This window comes from Mustela erminea, chromosome 10 (genome assembly GCF_009829155.1).
Source record: "Mustela erminea isolate mMusErm1 chromosome 10, mMusErm1.Pri, whole genome shotgun sequence".
Classification (NCBI taxonomy): Eukaryota; Metazoa; Chordata; class Mammalia; order Carnivora; family Mustelidae; genus Mustela; species Mustela erminea.
This window is the reverse complement of record NC_045623.1, coordinates 101,403,403-101,431,034: the sequence shown is the minus strand read 5'-3', so window position 1 is coordinate 101,431,034 and position 27,632 is coordinate 101,403,403. Positions and strand designations below refer to the sequence as shown.

Here is a 27,632-nt window from a genome sequence, read left to right as displayed (position 1 = left end):
GTGGCCGCCCTCGCGACTCCTGGAGCCACCGCGTGCCCCTCCAGGCTCCGCGGGCGCTGGGCGGCGCGTTCTCTGCCATCCCCCCAATCCTACCCGCCTGGGTCGTTCGTTAGCCCTCGCCGGAGGTCCCCTCCAAGTTCAAGCCCGACGGGGAGAAGCAGGACAGGCGCCGGAGGACCGGCCCAGGAGGCCAGGAAAAGTGACCGCCTGTTCTTTGGGTAGAAAGCGGAGGGAGGCTCTGATGTCCTTCATTGGGCAGGGATGGGGCGGGGAGCGTTCCAGGGGGCGGACAGAGGTGGGAGAGGTGAGGAGCACATGGATGGACAGACGCGCCCAGGCTCGGGGTGGGGACTCCAACCTGAGGGTTGAGCTGTCTCTAGGCCTTTTTTGGAAAGCGTTGGTGGGGGGGGGGGGGCGGTGTCCTGGTTCTGAGCATGCGCTGTGGCCTTAGTCCCCCTTCCACCCCTGGCCCCTCTGCAGCCCCTGACCCGCTGCGGCCGTGGGCTAGACCCGTAGCCCCTATAAGCTCCAGCTTCCGCATCTCTAGAACAAGCGACCTAATGCCTGGGGCTGCGGTGTCCATTTGACAGGGTGTGCGCTAAAGGCCGCACGCCCTTTGCCATGGTCCCCGCGCTCGTTTTGCATAGTGTAGAAGCCCCTTTATGGGCCAGGTGTGAGTCCACCTGCAGCAAATTCTGAAGGGGAAGAAAAGACTGGCTCGTGGCTCCCTGGAGGGAGGGGAGCGAACTGGACTTTCTTTTCTCCGTTAGGTGGTGGCAAGTCATGGAGAAACAGGACGCAGGGGAAAGAAAGGACAGAGTGGGTCGCTGGGATCTGCTGTGGGGTTCTTGATGGAACAGTCAAGAAAGAATTCTCGAGAAGTCTTCAGTGTAGAAAAGGTTTTCTTAAAGCAGGGGCACAGGACTCATGGGCAGAAAATGCTGCACCAGGACTGTGAGGAGTCACGGATTCTAGGCTTTTAAGTCTATGGAGGAAGGGGTGGGGCTAGAGATCATGTGAGTTTCTCAGGAATTTTTGTGCGCTGAGAGCAGGGTCTACAGGACCTCGGAGGTCTGGGCGTTGTCAAGATAAGGCTGGCTTGCGTGTCTGGTAAAACATCTTCGTGAGGGCAGCCATGAGTTACCAACGGCTGTGGGCTGTAAGATGTAATTTAAGCTGCATTTCTCTGGCTTTTGTTCCTCATTCTTTTTCCTGCTGAACAGTTTTGACCCTTAAATCTTTAGGGTTGCAGGGGAAGGAAGGTCTTCTCTTCTGTAACTTCTTCCTGCTAAATAGGAGCAAAGTGATGTCCCTACCTTTGGGTCAACATTGGTCACCTGGGGAATTTTTATATATACAGGAGTTACCAAGGGCAGAGGCAGCCAGTCCGAGGTAGACAGCACAGCTGAATGTCCCTGAGTAGAAAGGATCCTCTGTCGCCACGACATTAGGTCAGGGAGTCTTGGCAATAGGCACGGAGACATTATGGGGGGAGGAAAAAAAAGGAGAAGAAGAAAAAGAAGATTAATATTATTATGTGAAAGAGAAGCCCAATAAAAAAGACCTTTGACAATAGACCAGAATTTTCCTTCAGTCCTTCATTTTTGTTTGAAGAAAAGTGTGAGATCTCCCACAGGTTCCCAGGAGTAAGAAGGTGTGTTAGCCCGCACTCTGGGTTCCCCTGAGGAAGGTGCAGGCTTCATTCCTGATACAGGAGCCCGTGAGGAATGGCCTTCTCATTTTACGGCCGTGGGAAAACAGAACACGAGCCGGAACACTCCTTCCATTTTGGAGTTAACCACACCCCACCCCGTATCAGAGTTGAAATCCTTCAAATATACCATGTCTCCTGGATTTCTGTGGGGTGGGCTGCTAGTAACTGTCAGCCCGGGTATAGGGAGGATATGGTCTGTGTGTTCCTCTTGCTAGATATTTGAGGAAACCAGAAGAGTTCAGAACATGGATGGTGTTAAAATCTAATATCTACAAAGATATTATTGAAACCTATTTTCCCTCTATAATCACCCTCATTTTTTTTATCAAAGATAGCCAAATCAAGATTTTAATTCATTTTCAAATCAATTTTAATTTATTTAAAAAATCAATTTTAATTTTATTTTTTTTAAGATTTTATTTATTTATTTGACAGAGAGAGACACAGCGAGAGAAGGAACACAAGCGGGGGGGAGTAGGAGAGGGAGAAGCAGGCCTCCCACCAAGCAGGGAGCCCCCGACGTGGGGCTGGATCCCAGAACCCCAGGATCATGACCTGAGCTGAAGGCAGATGCATACTGACTGAGCCACTCAGGCGCCCCTTAATTTATTTTTAATAAGACCAATTTTATTTAATTATATTCTCCCCCTCCTCTTCCTCCTCCTCCTCCTCCTTTTTTAGAGAGAGGTGGGGAGAGGCAGAGGGAGAGGGTGAATTTTAAGTGGGCTCCACGCCTACTTAAACATGGGGTTCAGTCTCAGGACCCTGAGATCATGACCTGAGTCAGATGCTTAACCGACTGAGCCACCCAGTGTCCCCAAAAGTCCAATTTTAACAAACCTGTCCTAGTTATTTACGTAAGCTCAGCAAGAATAGTGAGTGATCAAATACATCTTTAAAATCTGCTTTGCTGGAAGTTTTATAAGGAATCTGGGTTGAACTTTGAGTAGCCTCTGTAGGCCAGAAGACAGTCCAAGTGCTTATCATCAGGCATACCTCTAGTACCTGTAAATTGGGGCAGATTCCTCCTCCCAAGTTCCCCAAATAGCCTGAGGTTCCTGCACCTACCAGGAAATGACATTCCTTACTCACCTGGTGTGGCTGCTGGGATCTCGGCAGGCAAGGTATCAGGCCAACATTTCCAAGGGGCTCTATTGGCTCCGTGTTTTGTAACGTCAGTCTCAATTCCTTAAAGCTGTCTGGTTACATATGAGTCTATGCATGTCTTTCTCAAATACAACATTCCAGTCAAAGTCTTGGCAAAATAACCCGTGTTTCCAAGGGTGTCATGTTACAAGGAGAACAGATTCTTTTTTTTTTTTTTTAAGATTTTATTTATTTGACAGAGCTCGCAAGCAGGCAGAGAGGAGGAAGTCGACTCCCTGCTGAGCAGAGAGCCCGATGTGGGGCTCAAACCCAGGACCCTGAGATAGTGACCTGAGCTCAAGGCAAAGGCTTTAACCCACTGAGCCACCCAGGTGCCCCATAAAGAGAACAGATTCTTACTGAACTTATGCAAATGATTATGATTGCCATGGAAGAAAGAATATTCCCTGAGAGTTTCTGAACTTTGGAGGGTTCGGGTAGAGAGAAAAAGTTAAGTACTTCAAATTGTTCACAAAGGAATATTTTGACGTATTTCTGTAAGTCGTGGATCTCTTAAGAGAAAGTTTCCTTAATCTGGAACCAGCACTGTTTCAAGCAAGAACCACAGAAACTCTAAGTCATCTTCCTCAGTTCATTTAGTTCCACGCTACTAATTCGTGTTCAGTTTGAAGACAGCTTTTTAGTTAGTTCTGGATATATTTACCCATATCAGTTTTGTGATTTTAAAGATCTCAAAAACCTGTATTTGTCAGAAGCCCTTTTTATGAATCTCTTGAAAGGTGAAAGACATTTCGCAAGAAAATAAGAAAAGTGACAAAAGGCTCAAAAATGGACATGGTTCAAGATCTGATGAGAGCTCACTGTAATAGCGCTGACAAGGAAATTCTGTCCTTTCTGTGACATCCAACACTTCAATAATCAGAATTTATTTATTTATTTATTTATTTATTTGAGAGAGAGACAGTGAGAGAGAGCATGAGCAAGGAGAAGGTCAGAGGGAGAAGCAGACTCCCCGGGGAGCCAGGAGCTCGATGCAGGACTCGATCCCGGGACTCCAGGATCGTGACCTGAGCGGAAGGCAGTCGTCCAACCAACCGAGCCACCCAGGCATCCCAATAATCAGAATATTAAGGGTTGCCCTTACAGCAGGACATAACATACTGAATAAAGTAGTCTAATCAGACTACTAAAAAGACTCCATTTACGATTTAAATCTCAAGGAAGCTGATTAAAACCTCAGAAAGTGATAGCACCCAACACCTGAATGGGCTCCAGATCACGACAAAATGCAAAACTTAATGACTTCTTTACCAAGGTGGCGATAAGAGAGTCCTTGGTAGAATAAAAGCTTTATATTTAACGCTGATAACTCTAAAGACATGTCTTAATTAAACCAACAAACTTAGATTTAGTTTAAATGCTAAATATGTTCCCCCTGGTTCCACTTCAAAGTCCATCAGTGTGTTCCCCATTGTCAAGTTTTACCCGGGGCCCGCGGTGGGGAAATCGGAAGGGGACAGTGTAAGTCCAAGGGGGTGCTCTTGGCTCCCCGTCAGCATCAGAGAGGGGACAGATGGGAGCCAGTGCAGGTGGAGGCAGGGAGGATGACCTTGGAGCCCCCTCTTCCGGCCACACCCCAGGTGGGGCAGAAACAGGAGGAGGGGGAGGGGAAGGCAGAAGAGGCGGGGTGCCCCCAGGAAGGCTGGAGGTGGACAAAAGCCCAGAGGGCAGAGAAAGACAGATCCCCAGTCCTAAAGCCCATCAGCTTGGACAGATAAAAAGACAGGTTTTCTTTCCACCACCAAGTGGAACTAGGCAGTCCCTGTCCGGCTGGAGAAGACAGGGAACCTCCCCAAAACAAAAGGAATTTCGGCAGCTGCTTGGGAATATTCCTTAAAGTCCCCATCCCAAGACAGACAGCTGGCTCCAATGATCATAGCCGTGAGCCCGAGCAATGAATGACGGAGAAGATCCCATATACAGTCTGGGTCTATCAGGAGGAACCGCGAGAGAGAGTCCGTGTCCCCTTTCTCAGGGATGGCTCGTGTTTCATCCAGCAACCTGGGCTGATTCAGAGGAAGCCTGTTCAGACAATCATCATCCAATATGTAGGGGAGGGGTTTTTTAGGTTGTTGAGTGGCCAAACATATTCTACAAGAGGCCCTTAGGTTGGGGTCCTGATTTAGAGCCATGAAGGCCTGGACATAGGGTACCTCCGTCCACTTGCCCTGTTTCCTGCAGAAGAGATCTAACAAACAGATCACAGTGAAGTTTAAAGTCCTGTTAACAGGCCATTTTTCCTCATCTCTTTGTTGTTGATTTTTTTTTTAAGATTTTATGTATTTGAGAGAGAGCATGCATGCACGCTCATGAGCAGGGAAGGGGCAGAGGGACAAGCAGGCTCCCCATTGAGCAGAGAGCCCAACGCAGGGCTCCATCCCAGGACCCTGAGATCATGACCTGAGCGCCAATGTCAGATGCTTAACCGAGGCACCCAGGCACCCTCCTCATCTCCTAAGGAGTATTGAAGCCATGCAGTGTTACAGAAGATCAGTCCTTTCTGAAGTCTACGATCCAAATTGTTTCCAGTGGGTAAAAGGCTTCCCAAGGGAGAGTCCTTGGGAACTGAAAAAAGGTTCATTACCAAGAAAATCCTCCCTTCCCCACCCCACTCCCGGGTGTCATCCCATGTGAGATATATCAGAGGCTCCTGGTGTCAAAATGATCCAAGGTGTCCCCCTAAGGAAATTGCTATGCTCACCACCCCGCCCCGTGGGAGGGATGCTGGTGTTCCCCTGCCCCCTCCACCTGCTTCCCAGTTGTATCCTAGCCTACAAATGCGAGCCAGTGAATGGCCCAAAATACCACGCCGTGCCTTGCCTTGCCGTGCTCTGCCAAGAAGAACCCACCGTTTTTAACCCATGGAACACACTAGAAAAGTTTTACAAGCAGAAATTACCCGATGTTGTCATTTAAGTAGTAGAGGACATTGACAGGAAACAGTAGAAAATGTAGAAATCCATCATGGTCTAAGCAACATTCCAATACGTATAGTCCTTATAGCCGACTTCCCTTGGAAACGGTTCTAGTTGGGTTTTAATTCAATCGGGTACTGGTTTCGGCCGGCTCCCAGTGGATGTCCCGCAGCCAGAAGCAGTTGGACCAGAGATGGGAAGAGGGTCATATTAGACCCAAGGCAGAGGAAACCTCCCATGGAAGTCTTAAGATTGGTAGCCGTACTAGTCACTTAAGTGGCCGTCCTGTGCCCAAGACAGACGACTTTGTATAAGAATAGGAATAAAGAGGGGCGCCTGGGTGACAGTCGGTTAAGCATCCGACTCTTGGTTTCGGCTCAGGTTGTGATCTCAGGGTCGTGAGATCAAGTCCCCACATCATCTTTGCGCTCAGTGATGTCTGCTTGAGGTCCTCTCTCCCTCTCCTGCTGCTCCTCCCCCTGCAGGAGCAATCATTCTATCTCCCTCAAATAAAAAAAGGAATCTTTAAAGAATAGGATAGAATTCTTGGGACATTTTTGGTGCAAAAAACAGGTGGTTTTCTTAAAGCAGGGGGACAGGACTCATGGGCAGAAAATGCTGCACCAGGATTGTGAGGAGTCACAGATTCTAGACTTTGAAGTCTGAGGAGGAAGGGGTGGGGCTAGAGATCATGTGAGTTCCTCAGGAATTTTTGTGTGCTGAGAGCAGGGTCTACAGGACCTTGGAGGTCTGGCTGTTGTCAGATAAGGCTGGTTTTCGTGTCTAGTAAGACATCAACGTGAGGGCAACCATGAGTTCCTTGAGGAAGGTCACGCTCTGCCTGTCTTGGGATTTCAGCAATGGCTGTGGGCTGTAAGGAGATGTGATTTAAGCTACATTTCTCAGGGACCCACTACAGTCAGGGGAGAATGGTCAGGGAAGGGCTCACTGCCATGGTTAAGGCTGGCCTTGAAGGGGAGAGGGAGAAAGTTCCAGGCAGAGGAAACAGCAGGTGCAAAGGCCCTGAGGCAGGGACACACACAGCATTTTTGAAGAACAGCGGGGAGCTGGTGTGTTTGGAGCAGAGAGAGCAAGAGGGACAAGGGGTGAGGTCAGTAAGTTAATGAGGGAGGGGCCGATAATGCAAGACAGGGGGTCAGCAAATGTTCTTAAAGGACAGAGAATAAATGGTTTAAGCTTTTTTTTTTTTTTAATATTTTATTCATTTATTTGACAGACAGAGATCACAAGTAGGCAGAGAGGCAGGCAGAGAGAGAGAAGGAAGCAGGCTCCCCGCTGAGCGGAGAGCCCGATGCTGGGCTCGATCCCAGGACCCTGGGATCATGACCTGAGCCGAAGGCAGAGGCTTTAACCCACTGAGCCACCCAGGCGCCCCAAAGCTTTTTTTTTTTTTTAAAGATTTTATTTATTTGATAGACAAAGATCACAATTAGGCAGAGAAGCAGGAGGGGGGGTGGGAAGCAGGCTCCCCGCTGAGCAGAGAGCCCGATGTGAGGCTCGACCCCAGGACCCTGAGATCATGACCTGAGCGGAAGGCAGAGGCTTTAACCCACTGAGGCACCCAGGGACCCCATTGGTTTCGGCTTTGATAACCATAAGGTCTCTGTTGCAACTACTCTGCCATCATATCAAGAAAGCAGATGAGCCATGAATCACTAGAGATAGCTGGGTTCTGAGAGAACTTGATTTACATAAGAGACAGGCTCCCTGGTCTTGGAACTTGAGGGCACGAGCTCAGAAGAGGAGGAATCAAAAAAGGTGAGTGGGAAGGAGGCGGCAGGCAAGAGGGAGGGAAGGAAACTCAGTCAAACTCTGCACACTGAATAAAACCAAGCAGAAAGACCGAGTCATGGCACGGTTCTCTCCCTGCGAGCCAGGAAACTCAAGGCTACAGAAGCGTTGAGTTCCAACTGCGCACAGAGTAAGGGGTTTTTATGGGATAAATGCAGAAGTTATTTGGTTTTTAGAACTGATTGGTCTAGAGCTAATGGTCTTTCTTACTTGGATTCAAGGGACTCCAAGGGAACAAGGAAGTCCAGAGAGAGCACGAACAGACTTTGGTGGTCAGGAATTGGCTGGTGTCCTTGGCTGATTTGTGAGAAGGACTGTAATTCCTGTAAGGTTAGGTTAAGTGTCCGTTATGCACCTGCGTTGGCCATCTCCATTCGGCCTTGACATAGGTGTCTCCATTTTAGTTTGGTTCCACACCTGAGAAGAGGGCATCCTGGAGTCAGGGAGGCCAGGGCTCCCACGGGGACGAGTGAGTGAGCCCCATCCTCTGCGGCTTCTGCCTCCAGAAGGCCCAGGGCTGCGGGCTGGCCAGGGGCGTGGCATCTCGGGGATCAGCTGGAAGAAAGCAGCTTTGGGCGGGTGGAGGTTGGGGGAGCCGATGGCAGGGAGGTCGGCAGAGGTGGAGACGGGAGAGGGATTGGGATTTGGGTTTGGTGAGAGTGGGAGAGGCGGCCTGGAACCTGGAGGCTCAGGAAGGAGGATGGGGGATGGTTTCTGGTTGTTTTGCTTTGTTTTTTTAAAGCTAGAAGAAGTACATAGCACATAGAAGTACATAGCTAATCATAGCAATGATTAAGTCCTTAAGTGCTTGTAGGGATGATTCAGTATAAAAGGGGGAAGCTTGGGGGGGTGGTTTCTGGAGCAAGGACACCGAAGCCAGTGTCCCACTGCCCAAGCTCGCCCCCCAAGTTCAGGCCTGAGTCTGCTGTGGGACTCTGGGGGTCATGGGTGCTTTTCCTGATTCACAGAACAGCACCTGGGAGGCCAGTGGTGGCCCTGGGCGCTGTCCTTGGGGAGGCAAGACGGGATGGCCCCCAGAGAGCAGGGGAGGGTCAGGCTGGGAATGGGACCACACGGGATGGGGGAAGGTCTAGGAGGCTATGGCCCGGAAGCTGGCTGGCAAAGGAACACAAAACATTTCTCTTCCGATCACCCTATTTTCTGACTGCAGCAGAAAGCAAAGGCTGCTGGAAGGGGTGGGGGGCGGGGAGGTGGCAGGGGTGTGGTGGCAGGGGTTTGAGGACAGAGGAGAAAGTGTGACTTGGCATCGGGGCCGGGGGGACTAGGGTGTGAGTCTCCCACAACCTTGCCCTGACTTGGGATGGAAGGTGGTCATTTGGAGTGAGGTGGTCCGTGCAGCAGTAGGCGAAAAGTACTGATGAGTGTTGAGCAGAGAGAGGAGGGGTGCGGGGCCAGGGGGAGGGTGTGCCAAGGGTGCTTATACGCCGCATGGTTAAACCGTGGAACGAGGCGTGAGATGGCAAAGCAGCGAGGGACTGATGGAGGTCGGCAGGGCCAGAGATGGGGTCTCATGGGGGAAAGACCACTGCATCGGGTGCTAGAGGGTGGGGGTGGGCTCTGGAGCTGAAATTATGGAGTGGGTGCAGTTATTTAGGGTGACCGAGTCTGGGGGCCGCATGGGAGCAGGTGGTTGAGATGGGACAAGGCCAGGATGGTGGGAAAGGAGAGATCGAGGACTCTGCACACCAAGAGTGGGAGGTGTCGGCCATGTGGATGGTGAGATCGCCAAGAACCGTGGTGTGTGTTGGAGACTGCAACAGTGAGCCAGTGCTGAAAGTTTCAAGGAACGAGGGGACAGGGCCTAGACTGGTTTCAGGGCCTGCCTGGAGCTTCGGAGACATTTTCAAAGGAAAGCGGGTGGTGTGGTCTGACCAGGACAGCTGGGGTTGGGCCCCAGGGCAACCAGGGGTGCTGGTGAAGGGTGAGGGTGGACCAGGGCTGGGCTGTGGCCTGGCAGGGACCGGGCATCCTGCCCTTGCCCTTCAGAACCCATCTCATCAAACAGGTCAGACCGCTGGCTGTGGTGTGGACCAAGGACGCTGTCGCCTTGCTTTGCCCTGGAGCCTATGGAGCTGAGACCTGACCCTAGCCACAAGGAGAATGTGCCCCCCAGGCCCGCGGTGCCCCTGAGGCCAGGCAAGACGTTTAATGGGTCTGGGTTGGGTGTGGCAGGAGCAGCTATTGGCCCACAGCTCCCTTCCCTTCAGGCCAGCCCCATGCCTCCCTAATTCCAGCTGGACCAGGACAGCAGGGCCAGGACAAAGTCTTCCCAGCCTGGGGCTGAGCGGACCAGGAGGGGGCCTGGCTGGGACCCCTGGCTGAGAAGGGACCCCCCACCCCCGCAACTCCCAGGGTGGTCTGTGCTGGGGTAATGGCTCAGGCTCTTAGGGCTTCAAGAAGGCGACAGAGCTGGTCCAGCCAAGGACAGAAGCTGACCCCGAGGAAATTCAGATTCTGATTCACATGCCACTTTCTCCAAGTTCTAGCTGTGTGACCCTGGGGCGAGTGGCCGAACCTCCCTGAGCTTTAGTTCCTGTCCTCAAAGGTGCAAGTCTTCTGGCCCCCTCCAGATGCCGGGTCCTCCCAGGCAGCCCCCAGGAAGCCTAGTCTCCCACTGTCTCCTTGGGGACCGGGGACACTACGCCCCACCCCGAGTCCCCCAGAGCCGCTCCCTCGCAGCCGTTGGATGTGTTGTTGGGTCTTGTTCTAACCCCCAGGGCTGTCCCCCATCACCTCTGCCCAAGCCAGAAATCAGTCGTCTTGACTCTCCTCTTCTCTTCACGTGCTCCCTCCCGCCCCCATTCTGAGCCTCCACAGCAGATCCAAATCTGTCCCCAAGTTCCCTCCTCCGTCCCTGCCACCCCGGGTCTCAGCCCTGTCATCTCTCACCTGGAACGCCCTCGACAGCTCATTGCTGTCCCCATGCTTCCCTCTCCCTTCCTCCCTGCCTGGACCCCAGCCCTGCTCCTTGCAGCCAGGCACCGAGTCAGACCACCCCTCGGTCCACTGGGGGAGTCCTGAGCCCCCCCACCTGGGGCCCTGTCTCCGACCAGCACCCCCAACCCACCTGAGCCCTGACCGCCAGCTCCTCCCCAGGGCACGACTGTCTCTCTTCTCTTTAGAGCAGCGGAGATTCCTGAAGAGCCGAGATGTTGGCCTGGGCAGTGACCATGGCCGGTGGGTGCGCGCGAGCCAGACCCAGAGGGGAGGGCCTGCCATCACCCCCTCCCCGGGGGCTGTGCTGTGCCGGGAGCCTTGCCGAGTCCAGACCAACCTGGCTGGACAACGGAGCCCCGGCCTGAGCCCCGTCCTGAAGGGCACAGCTGGCCAGCTGATGAACACAAGCTTGCAACAGCAGAGTAACCTGCAGCTCCCCACCGGCACGCCCCGGGGAAGGACAAGAGAGTTCGCCATCCAGCAGAGTAACCTGAGCATGAGGGGGACCAGCTCGGCTCAGGGCAGAAGTCCCATCAGCCACCGCCTCTGGCCCCACCTGACCCCTCAGGGAAGGCCTCGCCCCCGAGGATCCCTGGCTTGCCCATGGTCCAGCCTGAGACGGTCCCAGCTGCTGGCCACAGACACCTCCGGCCCAGATGTCCAGCCTGACGCAGGCTTTGGTCCTTTCAGTGGACACACACGGCCAGGCTCCAAACTCTGGTGTGGCCTGGGGAGCTGGCCCTCTAGGCTCAGAGGGAAACCCCTCACCCTGGAAGACCTGACCGTCCCTGTCCAGAGCCAGGCTCGGACCCCATCCCAAATCGCCGTCCGCCAGCTGCTGGCCTCCGTGCGACCCCTGGAGCGCGCAGTCAACCGTCTCAGGTGCCAGGTGTGCCAGGAACCCAGCGACGGCTGGGTACTCCCCGCCCACGCCCCGCCCAGCCAACCTGTGCTTCCCGGGATGGGAGGAAGGAGCACCTACCTACCAGGTCTCGGGGAAACTGCGCATTTCCCAGAGACACAGGGGACCCAGGCTGCGCTCTGACTCTCGGGCAAGCAGAACACCTGCGTCCCTGAAGACCACGCTGGGGATCCTGACTGGGGATTTTCCTTGACCCTAAGCAGGGCGTCCTTCAGGCCAAGCCCCTGAGGCAAGGAGAGAACTTCTCCCCGGGGCCGACATACGGCAGCGGGCAGAGGGGAGCGCCCCGGCTCCCTCGAGGTGCAGGCAGCGAGGAGGCCGGACTCTGCTCTTCAGCCGGCTCCGGCTCCGCGGCTGCCTGGGGTGTCCCACCCCGGCGGGAAGGAGGAGAGGTGACTCCGCAGGAGCAGGTCCGCGAGGAGGAAGAGAGGGCGGCTTCTTGCCCGCTGGACGCAGCCCCAGCAAGGATCATCGTGCAGGTGGAGGCCAGAGGAGGCTGGGCATGGGAACTGGGGGACCCCCGGAGGGCTCCTCCCGGGAACTCTCATGGCCAGTTCGCTGCCACTACCCTGTTGGGCAGGCAGGCTTGGCAGAGGGTGTGTCCTGTCCTGCTCGCTCCTCAGCCTAAGAACTGTGTCATGTCTTTTGGCTTTCCAAGAAAAAAGCCCGAAATGTGCTGAACCTGGAACCCGAGACAGCCCGGTGAGGCCATGGGATGGGGGGTGGGGGCTGGCCACCCTCCTGGGAGACCTGCTCCCCCATTTGCCTGGGCCAGGGGAGACGAGCCTCTGATGGAGGTCAAGCCCTGGCGGCAGGTCCTTGTGGGACTTCCAGGGGAGGGGACTCCCTTCCCACTGCCCCTGCTGGGAAACGTAAGGGCCCTCCCTGGCCCCAGGGACCGGGACATGGGGACTGCTGTTGCTGCTGCTGGGAGTCTATAACCTCTAAGGCTGCCTGGCACTCTTGGCCATCCAGAAGGCACTCTGCGGCTCTGGGAGCTTTCCTGGCCGGGACTTCCTGGGCTGGCCACCAACAGAGGGTGTTGTTCCAGCCCGTAGCTGGTCTTCCTGCCGCAGCATGGGGCATCAGGGCTGGGCAGGTGCCCTGGGTGAGGTGCAGTCCCCAGCTGCTTCGTGGGGCCCACCCCCCTGATCAGCCCCTGTCCGGGCCCAGCTGGCAGTGGCTCTCCAGATGTTTCAGAGCGTGGTGGCACTTGGTGCAGAAACGCCGGGCGGAGGCTGCAGCGGTGGCCCTGGGCCGCCGGCAGCTGCTGTGCAGAGGCCTGTGGGCGCTTCGCCGGGCTCCGAGACTCCGGGAGGCCCAGCTGGAGGTGGCGTGGCAGCGACACACTCAGGCCCTGCTGGCCCAGAGCTTCCAGAAGGTCAGGGGCCTCCTGGTTGGGCCATGGGGCGGTGATGAAAGGCTTGTATGTCGGGGGAGGGCGTTCCCATGGGCACCTTTTCTGCACCTCCTGAGCGATCTGCGGGAGAGCAGGTGGAGGGCCACCCAGACACCTGCACCAGCTCTGCTTGAGATCACACCCTGCCTCCACTACTCTCTTGGTTCCACAATTTCTTGCTGTGTGACTTTGGGCAGGTTGCTTAACCTCTCTGTGCCTTAGTTTCTTTCGCTCCAAAAGGGGATGAAAATAATAGTACTTACCTCTCAGGGTTGTTGTGAGATTAAATTAATACAGAGAAAGGACTTAGAACCCTACTTAGCACATGGCAAGCGCTCCGCCGTATGGGTGGTTGCTGTCTTTCACTACTGGTTAGCTAGCCAGGACTGGGAAGGCATGTCTGTGTTCTTCCCTCCTTGGGAAAGGGGGTGCTTTGGGAGGGCCCAGCTTCAGGAGTTGCCTCTCAAGGAAGGCACTGCATCTTAGGCTCCTCTCCATTCATTCATTTATTCCCAAAGGGGCTGGGCAGTCTGCAGGTCAAGACCGAGGGCTCTGCGGTCAGACATATCTGTCCCCACACCCCATCCAGGTGCCTCCTCTTGGGGTTTGAGGCTGCCGCTGACATCCTTCTTTCCCTCTGTCTTCCCCAGTGGAGAACCCGGACTCTACAGCAGAAGCAGGGGCAGCCCCACATCCAGACTGGGCCAGGACCCCCACCCTCTGGGGCAGGACAAGGCCAAGGCCCCTCAGGAAGGGAGCCAGTGGCAGACCCCATCAGGAGAAGCAGGTAGTCCTGGACTACCCTGTGGCGCATTGGTCAGGGGGACCTGGGCAGTTCGGGTGGCCTCCCCTCCCCCGCTTCCTGTCTCCGTGCCCAACCCCCTCCCGGCTCCCCCCACAAGAGAATGAGGATGAAGTGGACAAAGATTTGTGCAAAAATATGTCCACGGCTGCATTATTCACAGCTGCCTCTTACTGGCATTATTTCTGATCGTAACAGTAACACGTGCTTGATTCGAAAAAACACCCCAGAGAGTTATCTGAACCTTTCACCGCCCTTCGCCACGTGTCCCGCTTCCTAGAAGCAGTTTCCTGGTATTTGCATGAAAGTTTTAGTGACGAGGATCAATGGTTGTGCTATGTTAGATGGGGGGAAAGGCTAAAAAATGGTGTGTCAGGTATTTTTCGTGCACACGAAACGATACAGAAGGAAAAACAGTGAAATGTCCCACAATTACTGAGCACCACCGAACCGCGCACTTAGAGATGGTTAAGACGGTAAGTTTGGTGTACTGTGTATTTTACCACCGCTCAAAGTGAGAATCAATAAATAGTTCACCCAAAAAACATGCTGAGATAACCAGATAGTGCTTAGTGAAATTCAAGCTGGCCATTTCCTCTCCATTCCCTCAGTCTCCCGCTACAGCAAAGTTAGGGTTTTGTTCCTCCTTGTAAATGAAACAAACGTGTTTAAAATAATTATTCAAATGCCATTTGTTTGAATACATGTTTGCAGTAAGAATCCAAACAGGAGGGGGCGCGCCTGGGTGACTCAGTGGGTTAAAGCCTCTGCTTTCGACTCAGGTTGGGACCCCAGAGTCCTGGGATCGAGCCCCGCATCGGGCTCTCCACTCAGCGTGGAGCCTGCTTCCCCCTCTCTCTCTGCCTGCCTCTCTGTCTACCTGTGATCTCTGTCAAATAAATAAATAAAATCTTTAAAAGAACAATAAATTAAAAATTCCAACAGGATTGAAGAGAGTGAAACAGGGGCACCTGCGTGGCTCAGTCGTTAAGTGTCCGCCTTTGGCTCAGGTCATGATCCCAGGGTCCTGGGATCGAGCCCTGCATCGGGCTCCCCGCTCATCGAGGAGCCTGCTTCTCCCTTTCCCTCTGCCTGCTGCTCCCCCGACTTGTGCTCGCTCTCTGTCAAATAAATTTTTAAAATCTTAAGAAAAAAAAAAAAGAGAGAGAGAGAATGAAACAAAGGCAGAACCCCCCCTCCAAGCTGCTTCCATAATCAAAGATGACATGGAGAGAACGGGGTGGGGGAGGGGCAGCTCATCGCACCTATGCACATGCCGTGGTGGGTGGCGGCTAGGTGGCCAGGCTGGGACTGTCGCTCTCCCTCAGCCCAACCCGGGTCATTGCTTCCTCTCTCTGGGCAACTTCACTTGCAGTCCAGGGAGTCCGAGGGAGGAGGCAGGAGCCTGGCCGAGACCAGCTGGAGGCGATGGAGTAGAGCAGATGCTGCAGGTCTTACAACAACTGGCTGGTGAGCTGTGGGCCCCCACAGGCCCCGGGGAAACAGGGGAGAGGGAGCGGGGCTGGTCCCAAGCACCCAAACTGGGCAGGGCTGCGGCTACTGCACGAATGAATGTTTATGGAGTATCTCCTTGGACAGCTTCCCAGACACGATCTCATTTGAGCGTCCAGGGACCTGGGCAAGGCTTTGTGCCCAGTGTACGGTTGGGGAAAGTGAGGCACAGGGAAGTTAAGTGACCAGCTCAAGGGCACACAGTACGAGAGGCACACATCCTGTCTTTGTGTCCCCTTGAGGCTAATTCAGGCCCTGCAGAAGCTTGAGTGTTCGAACTGGAGGGTCCCTCAGACATCACTCACTCACGGGGAACACGGACGCCCAGAGACGGGGCACGACAGAGCCTCCTCCTGTCCTGGTCCTCCCTACTCTCTCTCCTCGCTCCTCAGTCTTCCTCTTGTGGTTCCACCCGAAGGAATGGGCCTGGCAGGAGAGGGGGGTCCAGGGAGAGGTCTCCCAGGTCGCACTGAGGACTCAGCGGAGGGGGAGGCAGCCCCTAGCCCCGTGCTCTCCTGTGACATGTGCACCCAGGGGAGCCTCTCCGGACCCTAAGCAGCGGAGAGCCCGGCTCGGCAGGTAGGGAGGAGCGGAAGATGGTGGGAATGGGGACCCCCTTCCTCGAGGCAGAGAGGTTTGATCCTCAGCAGAGCTCGGTGCCGGCTGCCCCCAGCCCCCCTCCAGGAAGCCATCACATTGGGTGCGCCCTAAGTTAAAGTGTCGCGAGGGGAAGGAACACAGTCCCGTAAGAGGGTTTTTCCTGTGTTAATTTTTTACGATGCGACATTTACATCTTACACGAAAGAAAAGAAAATCGTTACTAACCCCCAGTGTGCCCATCACCCAGCTTCAAGAAAATCACCTCCTGGGGACGCCCAGGTGGGGCAGTGGGTTGCGTGTCTGGTCCTTGGTTTCAGCTCAGGTCACGGTCTCAGGGTCCTGGGGTCAGGCTCCGTGTTGGGCTCAGCGTGGAGTCCCCAGGAGCTTCTCTCTCTCCCCCTCCCTCTGCCCCTCCCGCTCATGCTCTCTTTCTCTTTAAAAAATAAACCAATAGGGGCGCCTGGATGGCTCAGTGGGTTGAAGCCTCTGCCTTCAGCTCAGGGCATGATCCCAGGGTGCTGGGATTGAGCCCCGCATCTCTGCTCAGCGGGGAGCCTGCTTCCTCCTCTCTCTCTCCCTGCCTCTCTGCCTACTTGTGATCTCTCTGTCCAATAAATAAATAAAATCTTTAAAAAAATAAATAAATAAATAAAAATAAAAAATAAACCAATAAAATATTTTTAAAAGAGAAAGAAAAAGAAAATCACCTCCTGAAAGCCCTGTTTCATCCATACCCCAATTGCTCCTCCTACGTTATTTTAAAGCAGCCTCCCCCCCACACACATCATACCGTGTCACCTGTAAATACTTCCGTAGCGTCTCTAAAAGATAGGGACTCTTTTCAACGACATAACCCCCGTGCCATGATCACGCTTAAAAGTGAACATTAATTGCTTAATGCCAAAAAAAAATCTGGTCAGACTTTACATTCCCCACTGTTTTACAGGTACACATTCTGTTAGAGCTTCTTTGAACCGGGATCCAAATAAAGTCCTTATGTTAAAGTTGGGGGATAAACCGTTAAGGTCTTTTTGAGCTCTGGGGTCCCTTCCAGTTTTTTGGGTTTTTGTTTTTCTTTGCAATTTATCTGTGGAGGAAACCAGGCTTCTGGTTAAGTAGAGTTTCCCTGGGTCTGATTCCTGCCAACTGCATTCCCCCGTGAACTTTTTTCTCTCTTTTTTAAAAGATTTTATTTTTATTTATTCGAGAGAGAGAGAGGGAAGGAGGCAGAGCACAGAGCGAGAGGGAGGAGCAGGCTCCGGGCCGAGCAGAGAGCCCCACGTGTGGCCCCGGGATCACCACCCGAGCCCAAGGCAGATGTTTCACCCTCTGAGCCGCCTAGGTGCCCTCCTCCCCCACCAGTGCCGTTTCCTAGGAGAACTTTGAGCTTGACCACAGTTTCACGGAGATGTGAGGGTGAATGCTTGGCCTGTTGAGAGAGAGCCAGCAGGAGAGCTCTGGGCAAGGGGACGGTGCAGGCGAAGGCCCGTGACAGGGGAGTGTCGGAAACTCAAAGGACACCTTGGTAGCCCAAGGTGGGGAGCCTAGGGGACAGGGAGGGTTTAAGGTGATGATGGAAAGGCATGCGGGGGCCAGATCATGCATGACCTTGTAGGTGGTGTTGAGGAGCTGACATTCTGTCCTAAGCTCAAGGCAGGGGGCACGAGGGGGGGTGGCGCTGGAGGTTTTCAGCAGGGGAGTAAGATGATGGCATTTGAGCTTGGGAAAAGATCACTCTGGCCACGGAGTCGCCACTGCCTGGAGGGGCCCCGAGTGGATGCAGGAGGCCAGATAGGAGGCTGCTGAGGCCATCCGGGCACCTAGGGGTGACGGCGTGGTGGTCTGAACAGGTTCAGAGTGTGAAGAGGCTTGTCCCCAGCCTCAACAGTGGCACAGGGCAGGTGGCTGTCGCTGCCGTCATGACCACGAGTACTAGCACCTTCTCTTGGCTCCCCAGGTGCTTTGGGGCCTGGCAGAAGTTCATGCTAAGAGCCGCCCGGTACCGGGACTGCCTGGCCCGCTGCCGGGCAGGGACCCTGAGGGTATGTCTGCAACAGTGGATGTGGATGAAACAGCTCCGGACCTCAGATGGAGCGAAGGTGACCCAGCTGTCCCTCTGCCGCCAGAAGGCGGGTGAGCGAGCAAGGGGCAGGCCGAGGGGCTCCCTTTCCCTCCGACCCCAGCAAACATTGTCACCTAAGCTCCTTCTGTGGTGGGCCCCAGGGGAACTGATGGCTTCTCATGATGGGGGGTGGTGGTACCCAGAGCATTCTGGGGGGTGCAGTCTGACGGCCCAGGAGGGTCCAGGAGGGGTCCCCAGAGCGGGCAGGCCTTGGCTGGGCCCCATCCTCACTCCGGGTCATGAGCGGCTCTAGGCAAGAGACTTTGTTCCATCTTCCGCTAGGAGGGGATGTGGTCGCTGCTCTCAGAAGCTCCTCACCTGGGAGATCATTCACAGCCCTGGTTTCCCTCCCCCAGAATCTGATAGGGGAAGATGGGGTCTCTGCGGTGTCTTGGAGGGGAGGATTTGGAGGCAGTGGGTGGGGGCAGTGCCTGGGAGGGGAGGTCCTAAGGAGGGGTGAGGCGGGCTGAGGCTGCCACGGGTTCCACCAAGGGCTCTGGGTGGAAGGAGGTCACTGCGGATGCAGCTGATTCATCCTTTGACGGGTCCTTAGGGAACACGGCCCTCTGCAGCTCGGCGCCCAGAGGGGCCACAGCCCAGGGCCTGGGGGTCCTGGCTCGGGCCCAGGGGCTGCCCCTGGAGCCAGGCGGGAGCTCCCTGCAGGAAGCCTGCGAGAGATTGGCCCTGCACCGGGTGCTGCTGCTCTGGAGGACACGGCTGTCCCAGCGCCAGAGGGCTGAGTAGGTGTCTGCAAGCCTGTGACCCAGGGTTGGGGAGGGGGGCATGTGAACGGAGTTGGGGAGTGCCCCATGGGGGATGGGCCAGGTCCTGCTCTTCCCCAGGCTCTTGCTGAGGGCACCCCCCGTCCTCGGGCCCAGAATGCTGCGATACCGGTGCAGGGCTCCGGGAGGTGGCCCAGGGGCCTGGAGACCGTGCCTGAGCAGAGAGCGAGCTGTGGGAGCCATGGGTTAGCTGGGACACAAATGCTTGTTAACACAAGAGTCTGCAAACACAGGAGCTTGCTTGCTCTTCTCCAGGATGGGTGGGAGCCCCCTGGTGGCAGGAACCGTGCCTGCATTGCCGTGGTCTGGCAGGTTGGAGGCATGGTCCCCCGTCCCCCTGTCTGCCTCATTACAGAGCTAGAGAAACTGAGGCTCAGAAGGCCGAGCAACTTGCTTGAAATCATACTGTGAGTTAGGAGCAACTCTTTGGGTCGCTGTTGCTTTTCTACAAGTGCTGGGACCCAGACTCCAGACTGGTGGCTGCGGGGGAGGGGGTGATGGAGATCAGGAGGGCCTGCTGCCCTGGTGGAATGTCAAGCAGAATGTAAGCCAGCGGTTGCAGGGATAAGTTGAAAGCCCCATAGTGGGATGCCTGGGTGGCTCAGTCAGTTAAGTGTTTGCCTTCGGCTCAGGGCATGATCCCCGGGTCCTGAGATCAAGCCCCAGGTCTGGCTTCCTGCTCATTGGGGAGCCTGCTTCTCCCTCTGCCCCTCCCCCCACTCATGCGCTCTCTCTCTCTCTCTCTCTCTCTCTCAAATAAATAAACTCTTAAAGAAGACAAAGGACATGCCAAGTATCCATCGTCCCACACCCACTTGGTCCACTTGGACCCTCTGTCTCTTTGAAGCCCCTAGAATTCCGAGGGAACTCAGTTCACCGTGATCCCTCAGAATGTAGCTCTCCCTCCTATAGTCCATCCTCTAGCCTTTGGGCACCAGGGAACAGTCAATATCTCCTTCCGACAGAGCTGGGGCTGTCCTGTGCTCTAAAATAAGCTTCTGGATCCCCCGTCTTCTGCTATTTGGAGTTTGGGGAAATGGCCTTCCACCAGGCCTCAGTTTCCCTATCTACATAACTGAACAGAGGCAGAAGTACTGATGTGGCCATACGCATGGTCCCCTGAGTCCGGGGTCCTTGGGTCTGGGGCCCAGCTCCGAGTCCCATCAGGAGTGTGGCAAGGATCGCGAGCTGATACAGGTGCAGAAAGCAGTGGCCTCAGCCTTAGATGCTCGTGAGAGTCACTCTGGGAGCCCTGGAAAAGTCAGACTGCTAAGTCAGAATCTCCGGGGGGGTGGGACCCCAGTGGGCATGAGTACGTCTTGGAGCCCCCCACGTAGTCCCCTATGTGGCTGGCTTGCAAGGTGGCGTTGGGCACGGGTGGCCCCTTCCAGACCAGTTCTGGCAGAGACCCAGCTGGGGGCAGCACCTGCTTGGCAGCCCCATCAGCCTGGGGGTGAGGCTGGGGCCCGGAGATTCACCTGCCCCTTCCTGTAGCTCCTTCCTCCAGGACAAGAGGCGGCAGGTGATTCGGCATATCCTGAGGGGGTGGCATTTGAGGGTGTGGGGTCCGAGCACCCCGTCAGACAGTGCCAGGACCACCTTGGCCCTGGAGCTCCTGGGCAGCATCCCGGGAGGGGAGCCGCTGCTGGACGGCAGCCCACCCCGAAGCTCACTAGAGAAGGTGAGGGGCAGGGGGTGGGAATGGGCTGGGGTGGGGGGGCAGGTGGGAGGAGACAGTGGAGACAGGGCAGGGCCTGAGGACCCAATACTCCTTTCCTCCTTCCCCAGGCTTCCAGGACCCCCGCCTTCTTGGAGACCCTCCCACTGAGCCTTCTGTGGGCATCTGGGCAGCGGCAGAGGGCACAGTGCCTTCTGTCCTGGCAGGCGCGGGTTCAGCAGTCCCGGGGTGCAGCGAGGTGGCACCAGTCTACCCTTCAGAGGCGGTAGGGATCCCTCCCCATGGTGGGTGAGCCACGCCGCCCACCGCTCTGTGGACATCCTGTACCTAGTCCCCTTCCCATTACTCTGACTCACATTACTCCCACATCCCTTTGGGGTCTGCCTTCCAGAGGGCTCCCACCCCACACTCCAATCCGTTGGTACCCAGATTCAGGTCCTCTGGACTTCTCCTGCCCTCCCAACCCGCCAGTCATTTCTCCCAGAGACTTTGAAGCTGTGGCTCATTCATTCATTCATCTGCTGCACAGTGCTTGGGTCCGCCTGGGTTCTAATCCCAGCTTTGCCCCTCCCTAGCTCTGTGATCGTGGGCAAGTTGCTTAACCTCTCTGTGTCTCCATCTCTCCGTTTGTATGGGGATAATAACAGTAGTCACTCCAGTGGGCATCAACAAGGTAGGGGCACGTAATCCCCTAGCCCAGGGCCTGGCACAGAGTAAGCACTCAGTTCATAACAGTGTTGATCGCTAGTGGCTGAACTCAGGACTTGGGGTCCGTGATCCCATCTCCTCCCTAACCTGTTGTTATAACACTCGGAGTAGCATTTGAGCAGTCCAGTCCCCAGCAAGCCACGCTCCCCCATGATGGAAACAGGGAGAAAAGTCCCCCCTCCAAGCTCCTGAGGGAGGGGGTGGCTGGGAGAGCCCAGGGCAGCAGTGACCATCCTCAGAGTGGACTCTCCCCTCCCGACCCTTCCTAGCGCCCTCCTCAGCTGGAGCCACTGGGCCACAGCCCAAGGGGCCCAGAGAGAGCTGGCGGTTGCCTGGGCCCGGGACCGGAGCTGCAGGGCCGCGCTGGGCTTGTGGCGGCGGCGGCTGGCACAGGGGCGCGAAGTGGAGCAGTGGGTTCGGGCACGGGACTGCACACGGGTCCGAGGGGCCCTGCACCATTGGCACTCCTGCTGGCAGAGTAAGTCGGGGCCTAGTGCCGGCTCACCGAAGGGGAAGGAAGGGCCAGGTCCATCAGGGAGACCCAGGGTTTTGTGCCCTCCTGCGGAGTCCGGGGATGGGACTCTCATGGAGCACGCCCAGGACGGCGGTGGGGGGAGGCAGAGCAGAACCAGGGGCTTGGACATTGCCCGCCCATTCCCCAGCTGTGTGGACCTTACATGAGCTGCACAACCTCTGCAAGCCTCAGCTTACTCATCCGTAAAATGGGGATCACAGCAGCACCCTCCCCAGAGGCTGATTCTGGGGAGTCTAGGACACCATCCCCCACTGTTGGCTCAGAGCTCAGTTCCTAGTAGGTGTTGCTGCCGTCCTCACCGTCATCTTCTTCACCCTCGTCCTCATTATGCTCACCTGGCCCTCAGGAGTCACGGGCCTGAGCACCGAGTCCTGGTGTCCTCAGAGCCCAGCATTGGAGGTGGGGAGCACTGGGGGCCGTTTCCGAGGTTTCCCACTTCACCAACACATATATCAGGGAGCTGGTGGGTGGGGACCTGGTTGTTCTGGAAAGTTCCTGTCCTGTCCACTGAGGACAGCTGCTTCTCCAGCCCAATCGTTGTCCAATTATGCTGACCTCGTTTTCAAGGAAAAGCTGGAAATCCAGATTTTTACGTGAATTGTCCTGATCCCTAAACGTTTCCAAGAAATGAAAAACAGTGAGCCGGGTTGGCCTGTTCATCACAGGACACTTGGAACCCAAGCACTTAAACCCAGATGGTTAGGCGGCCTCCTCTGTCCCTGCTTGGGTCACATGCAGAGGGCCGTCCGAGGAGGGGCCCACAGTTACCCGGGGCTGAGGGGCGAGGCTGGGATGAAGGCCCGGGGGCATCTCAGCCTCTCTCGGGTCACAGGGCAGCAGTCCCTGCATGCCAGGTACCAGACGTGGGTGCAGGTCCATCTCCGGGCCTTGAGGGGGTCCGTGTTCCAGGACTGGCGGCAGACGGCAGCTCGTCAGAGACGCCCAGGGCCCGCCCCAGAGCGGCGTCTACTTCACAGGTGGGTGGGCCTGGGGCTAGGAGGATGAGAGAGGTTATCCCCACTCCGGAAAAACAGAGATAAAGCCCAGGGGACCTAACGAGGGAGCCATAGACCTGTGACCATTGACTCCTTTACCTGCTTTGTTCGAGAGGTGCCCACCCGATGCCCTGATGAGCCCCAAGTCTCCAACTCCCAGCCAGGTCAGTCCTTTGGTTTGAGGGGACACAGGAAGGGCGGGGGAAGTCCCTGCCTCCAACACCCACCATTACGTGTGTCCCAACATCACGTCCGTGTCTTGTTGAGCACAGGGAAGTTCTGCTCTGTACAGTTTCCAAATGAGTGAACTCTTCCTGAAAATAGAGATGTTCCAGTAAAATGTATAGTGCTCGCTCATGCATAGTTAGAAGCAGCGGGAACGGGTGATGCTTGCTCCCACCGTTCAGCTACAAATGCGCAGATGCTCACGGTGTCCCCACACGGGCGGCTGGCCGTTGATGGCTCAGTGGCCGATACCAAACTTTCAGACCTGAACAGTGGACACTGTGCTCCCCTCACCGGCCTTCTGCCCCCGGGTGGGCTTGTGAGGGGCGACCAGACCTCATTGCTCCCCCGGGACTTTGCCCCATACCTGCTAGGTTCCCATGACCTCTAGGGGACACCTGCCCTCTTGAGTCCGTCTGCGTGTGGAGGCCCTGGACCAAAGCTGGCACTTGGGCCCGTTACACAATCGTGCCTACGTGCTGAAGGCACAGGGTAGTGTATGCAAAACCACGTATTACCTAGGCCACTTAGTGGGGGGATTTGTGGATGCGATTTGGAATAAATGGGACTTTTTGATGCCGAGAGCCAGCTGGGCTCTCTCACCTCTGCTCCTGTTTTTCAGCCGTTTCCAGGCCTGGCGTGGAATTGAAAGAGACACAGGGGTGGTCATGGCCATGGGAGCCTCTCAGGATGGCCCGAGAAAGAAATGAGGCCCCCGAGGGGGCCACATCTGCCACGTGACAGGATGCCCGAGCAGCCAAGGCCTGGGCACAGGAGTGGTGTGTGGCCTGGGCCTCCGTGGCCCACTGCAGAAGCCACGTGCCGGGGGGGCCGGGTGCACAGGCAGCCGAGCAGGGCCTGGGCCCAGCAGGCCTTCGTAGCCTGACGAGCGGCTCTGGGCCGGTGCTGCGAGGCCTGCTGGCAGGCAGAAGAGAGAGTGGCCCTGTGCCAGACCTAGTGGGTGGGTGAGTCCTGCCTATGCCGGGTCAGCAGAGCCTGTGCTGCCCAGAAGCTGAGTAACAGGTGGGTGCCCGTGGCCTGCGGGCAGCCCCACACAGTGCGTCCAGCTGAGTCCATTTCTGAGGCCTTGGGCTTGCTGTTGGCAGAGGTAGAGGGTATGTGGTGGCTGGCGATGGGGCTCGGGAGGTTGGGGTCAGAGGAAAAGGCGATCGCAGCTCGTCCTGGGGTCCGAGTCCAGACCCGCACTTTCCAGCAGAGCAACCCCTCTCCGAGCAAGTCTCTGAAGGACAGAGAAGGATAACAGGCCCACCTTAGGGGATGCGTGGGAGCACTGGGCTCAGGGCTCCGAAACACGGCAGGTGCTCATTAAACAGTGCTCTTGTGAGGGAGAGCAAGGCGAAGACAGCAAGACTGCCGCTCTCTGTCCCTGGGGTGTGATGTTCTGCTGCTCTCTGGGCCTCTTTTAACCCAATTTCCCCAGAAGAGGGATGAGGGGAGGATCCAGCAGGGCACGGGCTGGGAAGGGTTTACCTTCTGCTTCACACACATGTGGGCTCCTCCCTCTGTCCCAGGATCCTAGAGGCCTGGGCCCAGTCAGCAGCTAGGGCCCGTGACCAGCGAGCCGCCATCACCCAGTTCCAGCAGGCTGGGTCCAGACGCCTCCTGTGGACCCACTGGGGCCAGTGGCAGGCAGCGCTGCTCAGTATGCGGCTGGAACCACAGGGGAAGGCCCAGGAGGCCCATGCTGTTGACCTCAGGCAGTGGCCCAGGGTGGCCAGCAGAGGGCGCCTTCTAGCGCTGACCCCCGCTCCAGCCCTGTGGAAGCAGGTGAGCCGGCCTAGGTGGGGTGGGCCAGTGGCTTCAGAATCCGCTTACTTCAGCCCATGGTGGCAAGCGTGGCTGGACGCTTATCCAGGGGACCCACTGGTAGGGACACGACCCCTACCACGTTCTAGAACCACCTCCCGGCTCTGGAAGCCTGCCATCTTTGGGTCCATCAGCAAACATTTACTGAGCACCTACTAAGTGCCAGCCCAGCACAGGTCCGCCACAAAGACAAATGCTGTGGTCACAGTCTGTTAGGGAGACAAACACTTGAACTCCTATGTATCCTGGTGCAGCCTAGGGTCGGGTACATGGGGACAGGAGCAACTGTTTGTCAAGTCCCTTTTATTCCTTATTGGAAACAATAAACGTGCTCACTACAGGACAATCAGGAGATGTAAAGGGAATGTTTCTTTCATAACTCCCTCCACTCAAAGACAACCACCGGTCCCTCTCCAGACCCGAAGCACTTAGTTCTGGGGCGCCTGGCTGGCTTAGTTGGTGGAGCATGGGACTCTCGATCTCAGGGTTGTGAGTTCAAGCCCCATGTTGGGTGTGCAGAGTATTTAAAAAGAAAAGAAAACCTTTAAAAGAAAAAGAAAAAAGGAGGCATTTAGTTCTGACACCTGCAAATGGTGACAAGAGCCTAATGGCAAACAGGACTGAAGAGGCCGCAATGGAAGCCAGGCACAAGAATGTGGGCACCGCAGGGCAGTCTAGGGATGTCCTTGGAGGACACACAGCCCCAGTTACTGGCAGGCCACGCAGGTTCCTAAAGATGTACAGGAATCATCCAGAGTTTTGTTTCAGAATGTCAGGAAGCATGTAATAGATTCTAGAAAGGTTCTTAGAAAAAAGATTAAATTGTTTTTTTTAAAAGATCCTATTTAGAGAAAGAGAGTACACGCGTGTGAGTGCAAGCAGGGGGAGGGGCAGAGAGACCGAGAATATCAAGCAGATTCCACACTGAGCACAGAGCCTGAGGCAGGGCTCCATCTCACCACCCTGAGATCATAACCTGAGCCAAAATCAAGAGTCAGACACTGAACCAACCGAGCCACCCAGGTGCCCCTACATTGTTTTTTAAAACGGAATTGAAAGGGCCTCGCTTTGGTTATTTGCAGAACCCGTATATTCACGCGCACAGGGGGCGGTGGCAACAGCAGCTTCTGGGGACTCGGCATTTTATTTCTAGATCCGTGTCACAAGCCAATTTTACTTTTGGTCTGCTTAAAAATATTAACATTCCATATTTTTTTATTTTAAGATTTATTTGACAGACAGAGATCACAAGTAGGCAGAGAGGCAGGCAGAGAGAGAGGGGGAAGCAGGCTCCCCGCTGAGCAGAGAGCCCTATGCGGGGCTCAATCCCAGGACCCCGGGATCATGACCCGAGCCGAAGGCAGAGGCTTTAACCCACTGAGCCACCCAGATGCCCTGAACATTCCATTCTTATCAGCAAAGGCAGTCTGGATCCCCTGTGCCGATGGAGAAAAAGAGGCGTACTAAAACCAAAAGTAAATGCCGGGGAGAATAACAGTGCTTGGCCCCAGCCCCTCTCCCTGTCACGGGAACACATGCACCCAGGCAGCCTTCCCCGGGTGGCACAAGCTGGTATTAGGCCTCCCCATGCAACAGAGGCCCTCTGAGCGCCCCTGGTCTGTAGCAGAGCCGTAGCTGGGCTTGGGCTCCGGAGTCAGGCAGGTAATCTCGCTTTGTAAAACCCAAGTGGGGACGGACTGCACTGGCACAGCTGAGCCCTCACCAGGCGGTGGACATGATGGGTCCGCCCCTCCGCTTCCAACCCTGGCCGTGCTTTGAGGACAGGGGAGGCAGCAGGGGTGTGTGCTGATGGCCCTGCTACAGGCAGGTGTCTTCCCTGCCTCCTCTGGGAGCTTCGGGGCCACACAGGAGGAGGAGGCCCTGCTTCTCTGCAGGGCAGGGCAGGAAGGACCCTGCCACGTTGCCTGGGATGCAGGGGGTCCAAGCCCATTGGGTTCAGGTTATCCTCTCTGGCTGTTCCTCAGGCCCACGGCTACGGGACACTAACCGGCCTAAGCCAGCACCACAACCACGGGGGACAGAGGAAGCCGAGAGAAGTCTCCTGGGCTCAGAGTAAGGAGACAAGTCCCTGGGGCCAGACATCTCCCAGGCCTGGAAATCGGCTTCCAGCAACGAGGCTAATCCTTTTTAGGTACAGATTTTGTTAACCTTTTCTTTCCAGACAGCAGAGAGCGGCCCCTCTGCCTTGCCTTCCGGCGCCAGTGGCAACGGCCTGCATGCGCGGGCCAGGCCCCAGGCCGGCCGCCTACGAGACCAGGAAGCGACCACTACTCTGAGGCCCCACCCCTCCAAGGCCAAGGCGAGGCGGCTAGAACACAGCTGGGGTTAGGGCAGCGGCGCGTGCGCGCGGGGCCCCGGGGGGCGGGGCGGGGCTCAGCCCTCCCTCTTCCTTGCTCCCTGCTGGAGGATCCCGGGCTCTACCCTTCTCCCTGGTCATTAAGGGGTCCTGATGCTCTTGGCTATCGGGGTGCACGCCAGGGCTTCTCCCCACCAGGAGGAAATACCTGCAGCGCTGGCACCGGGAGGCACTGCTTTCCCGGCTCCACGGCTCCCAGCGGGCCCGGAGCCTGGCAGCAGCATGGAGACACTGGGTAGATGTTCAGGGTGCCGAGCAGCTGGCACGGAGGCTGGTGAGTGGGTGGCACCCTCTCCCCAGCCTCAAGCTGATCTCGCAGCTCCCCTCATCCTCAACCCTAACCCCTAGAAATGAAGTCTCTCAAAGCATATTGGTCTATGTGCGGACCAAAGTCTGAAAGCTTGGGGCCAGGTGCAAGTATCTGCAAACACACCTTAGGGGACATCCGCATTGTCACAGCCCCTTCTCCGTGGTGCTGCAGAGCTGTAAGGGAAAGACGCAGCAGAGGGTCAGATGGGCAGGGGGGCAGCAGGGGCTGGCTGGGCCCCTCTTACTCCCCACTCCCACAGCTGAGGCAGTGGC

General features: G+C 56.1%; 1 protein-coding gene across 13 annotated transcripts; it reads left to right on the top strand.

Annotated features, from left to right (window-relative positions):
- Nucleotides 1-27,047, top strand: LOC116600751 (uncharacterized protein C1orf167-like). 13 transcript variants are annotated; one of them, XM_032361033.1, is made up of 17 exons: nt 1-218; nt 9,635-9,765; nt 10,752-11,479; nt 11,689-11,967; nt 12,147-12,190; nt 12,662-12,869; nt 13,538-13,674; nt 15,065-15,159; nt 15,594-15,780; nt 17,759-17,934; nt 18,477-18,663; nt 20,200-20,386; nt 20,494-20,648; nt 21,361-21,569; nt 22,459-22,603; nt 24,379-24,634; nt 26,659-27,047. In XM_032361033.1, exons 2-17 carry the CDS (start codon nt 9,696-9,698, stop codon nt 26,839-26,841), a joined length of 3,246 nt encoding a protein of 1,081 aa, XP_032216924.1. In that variant the 5' UTR covers nt 1-218; nt 9,635-9,695; the 3' UTR covers nt 26,842-27,047. The 13 variants fall into 13 exon arrangements, 11 of the variants coding, with proteins under 11 accessions (XP_032216924.1, XP_032216925.1, XP_032216923.1 ...); XM_032361034.1 differs by having other exon boundaries at nt 10,752-11,482; nt 12,680-12,869; XM_032361032.1 differs by having other exon boundaries at nt 10,752-11,482.
- Nucleotides 27,048-27,632: the final 585 nt, after the last annotated feature.

Coding starts and splice junctions, on each gene's coding strand:
- LOC116600751 (XM_032361030.1), top strand. CDS start 9,696: ATGGAGCTGAGACCTGACCCTAGCCACAAGGAGAATGTGCCCCCCAGG. Junction 11,968..12,146: donor CAGCAAGGATCATCGTGCAG/GTGGAGGCCAGA, acceptor TGGCTTTCCAAG/AAAAAAGCCCGAAATGTGCT. Junction 22,604..24,378: donor GAGCGGCGTCTACTTCACAG/GTGGGTGGGCCT, acceptor CCTCTGTCCCAG/GATCCTAGAGGCCTGGGCCC.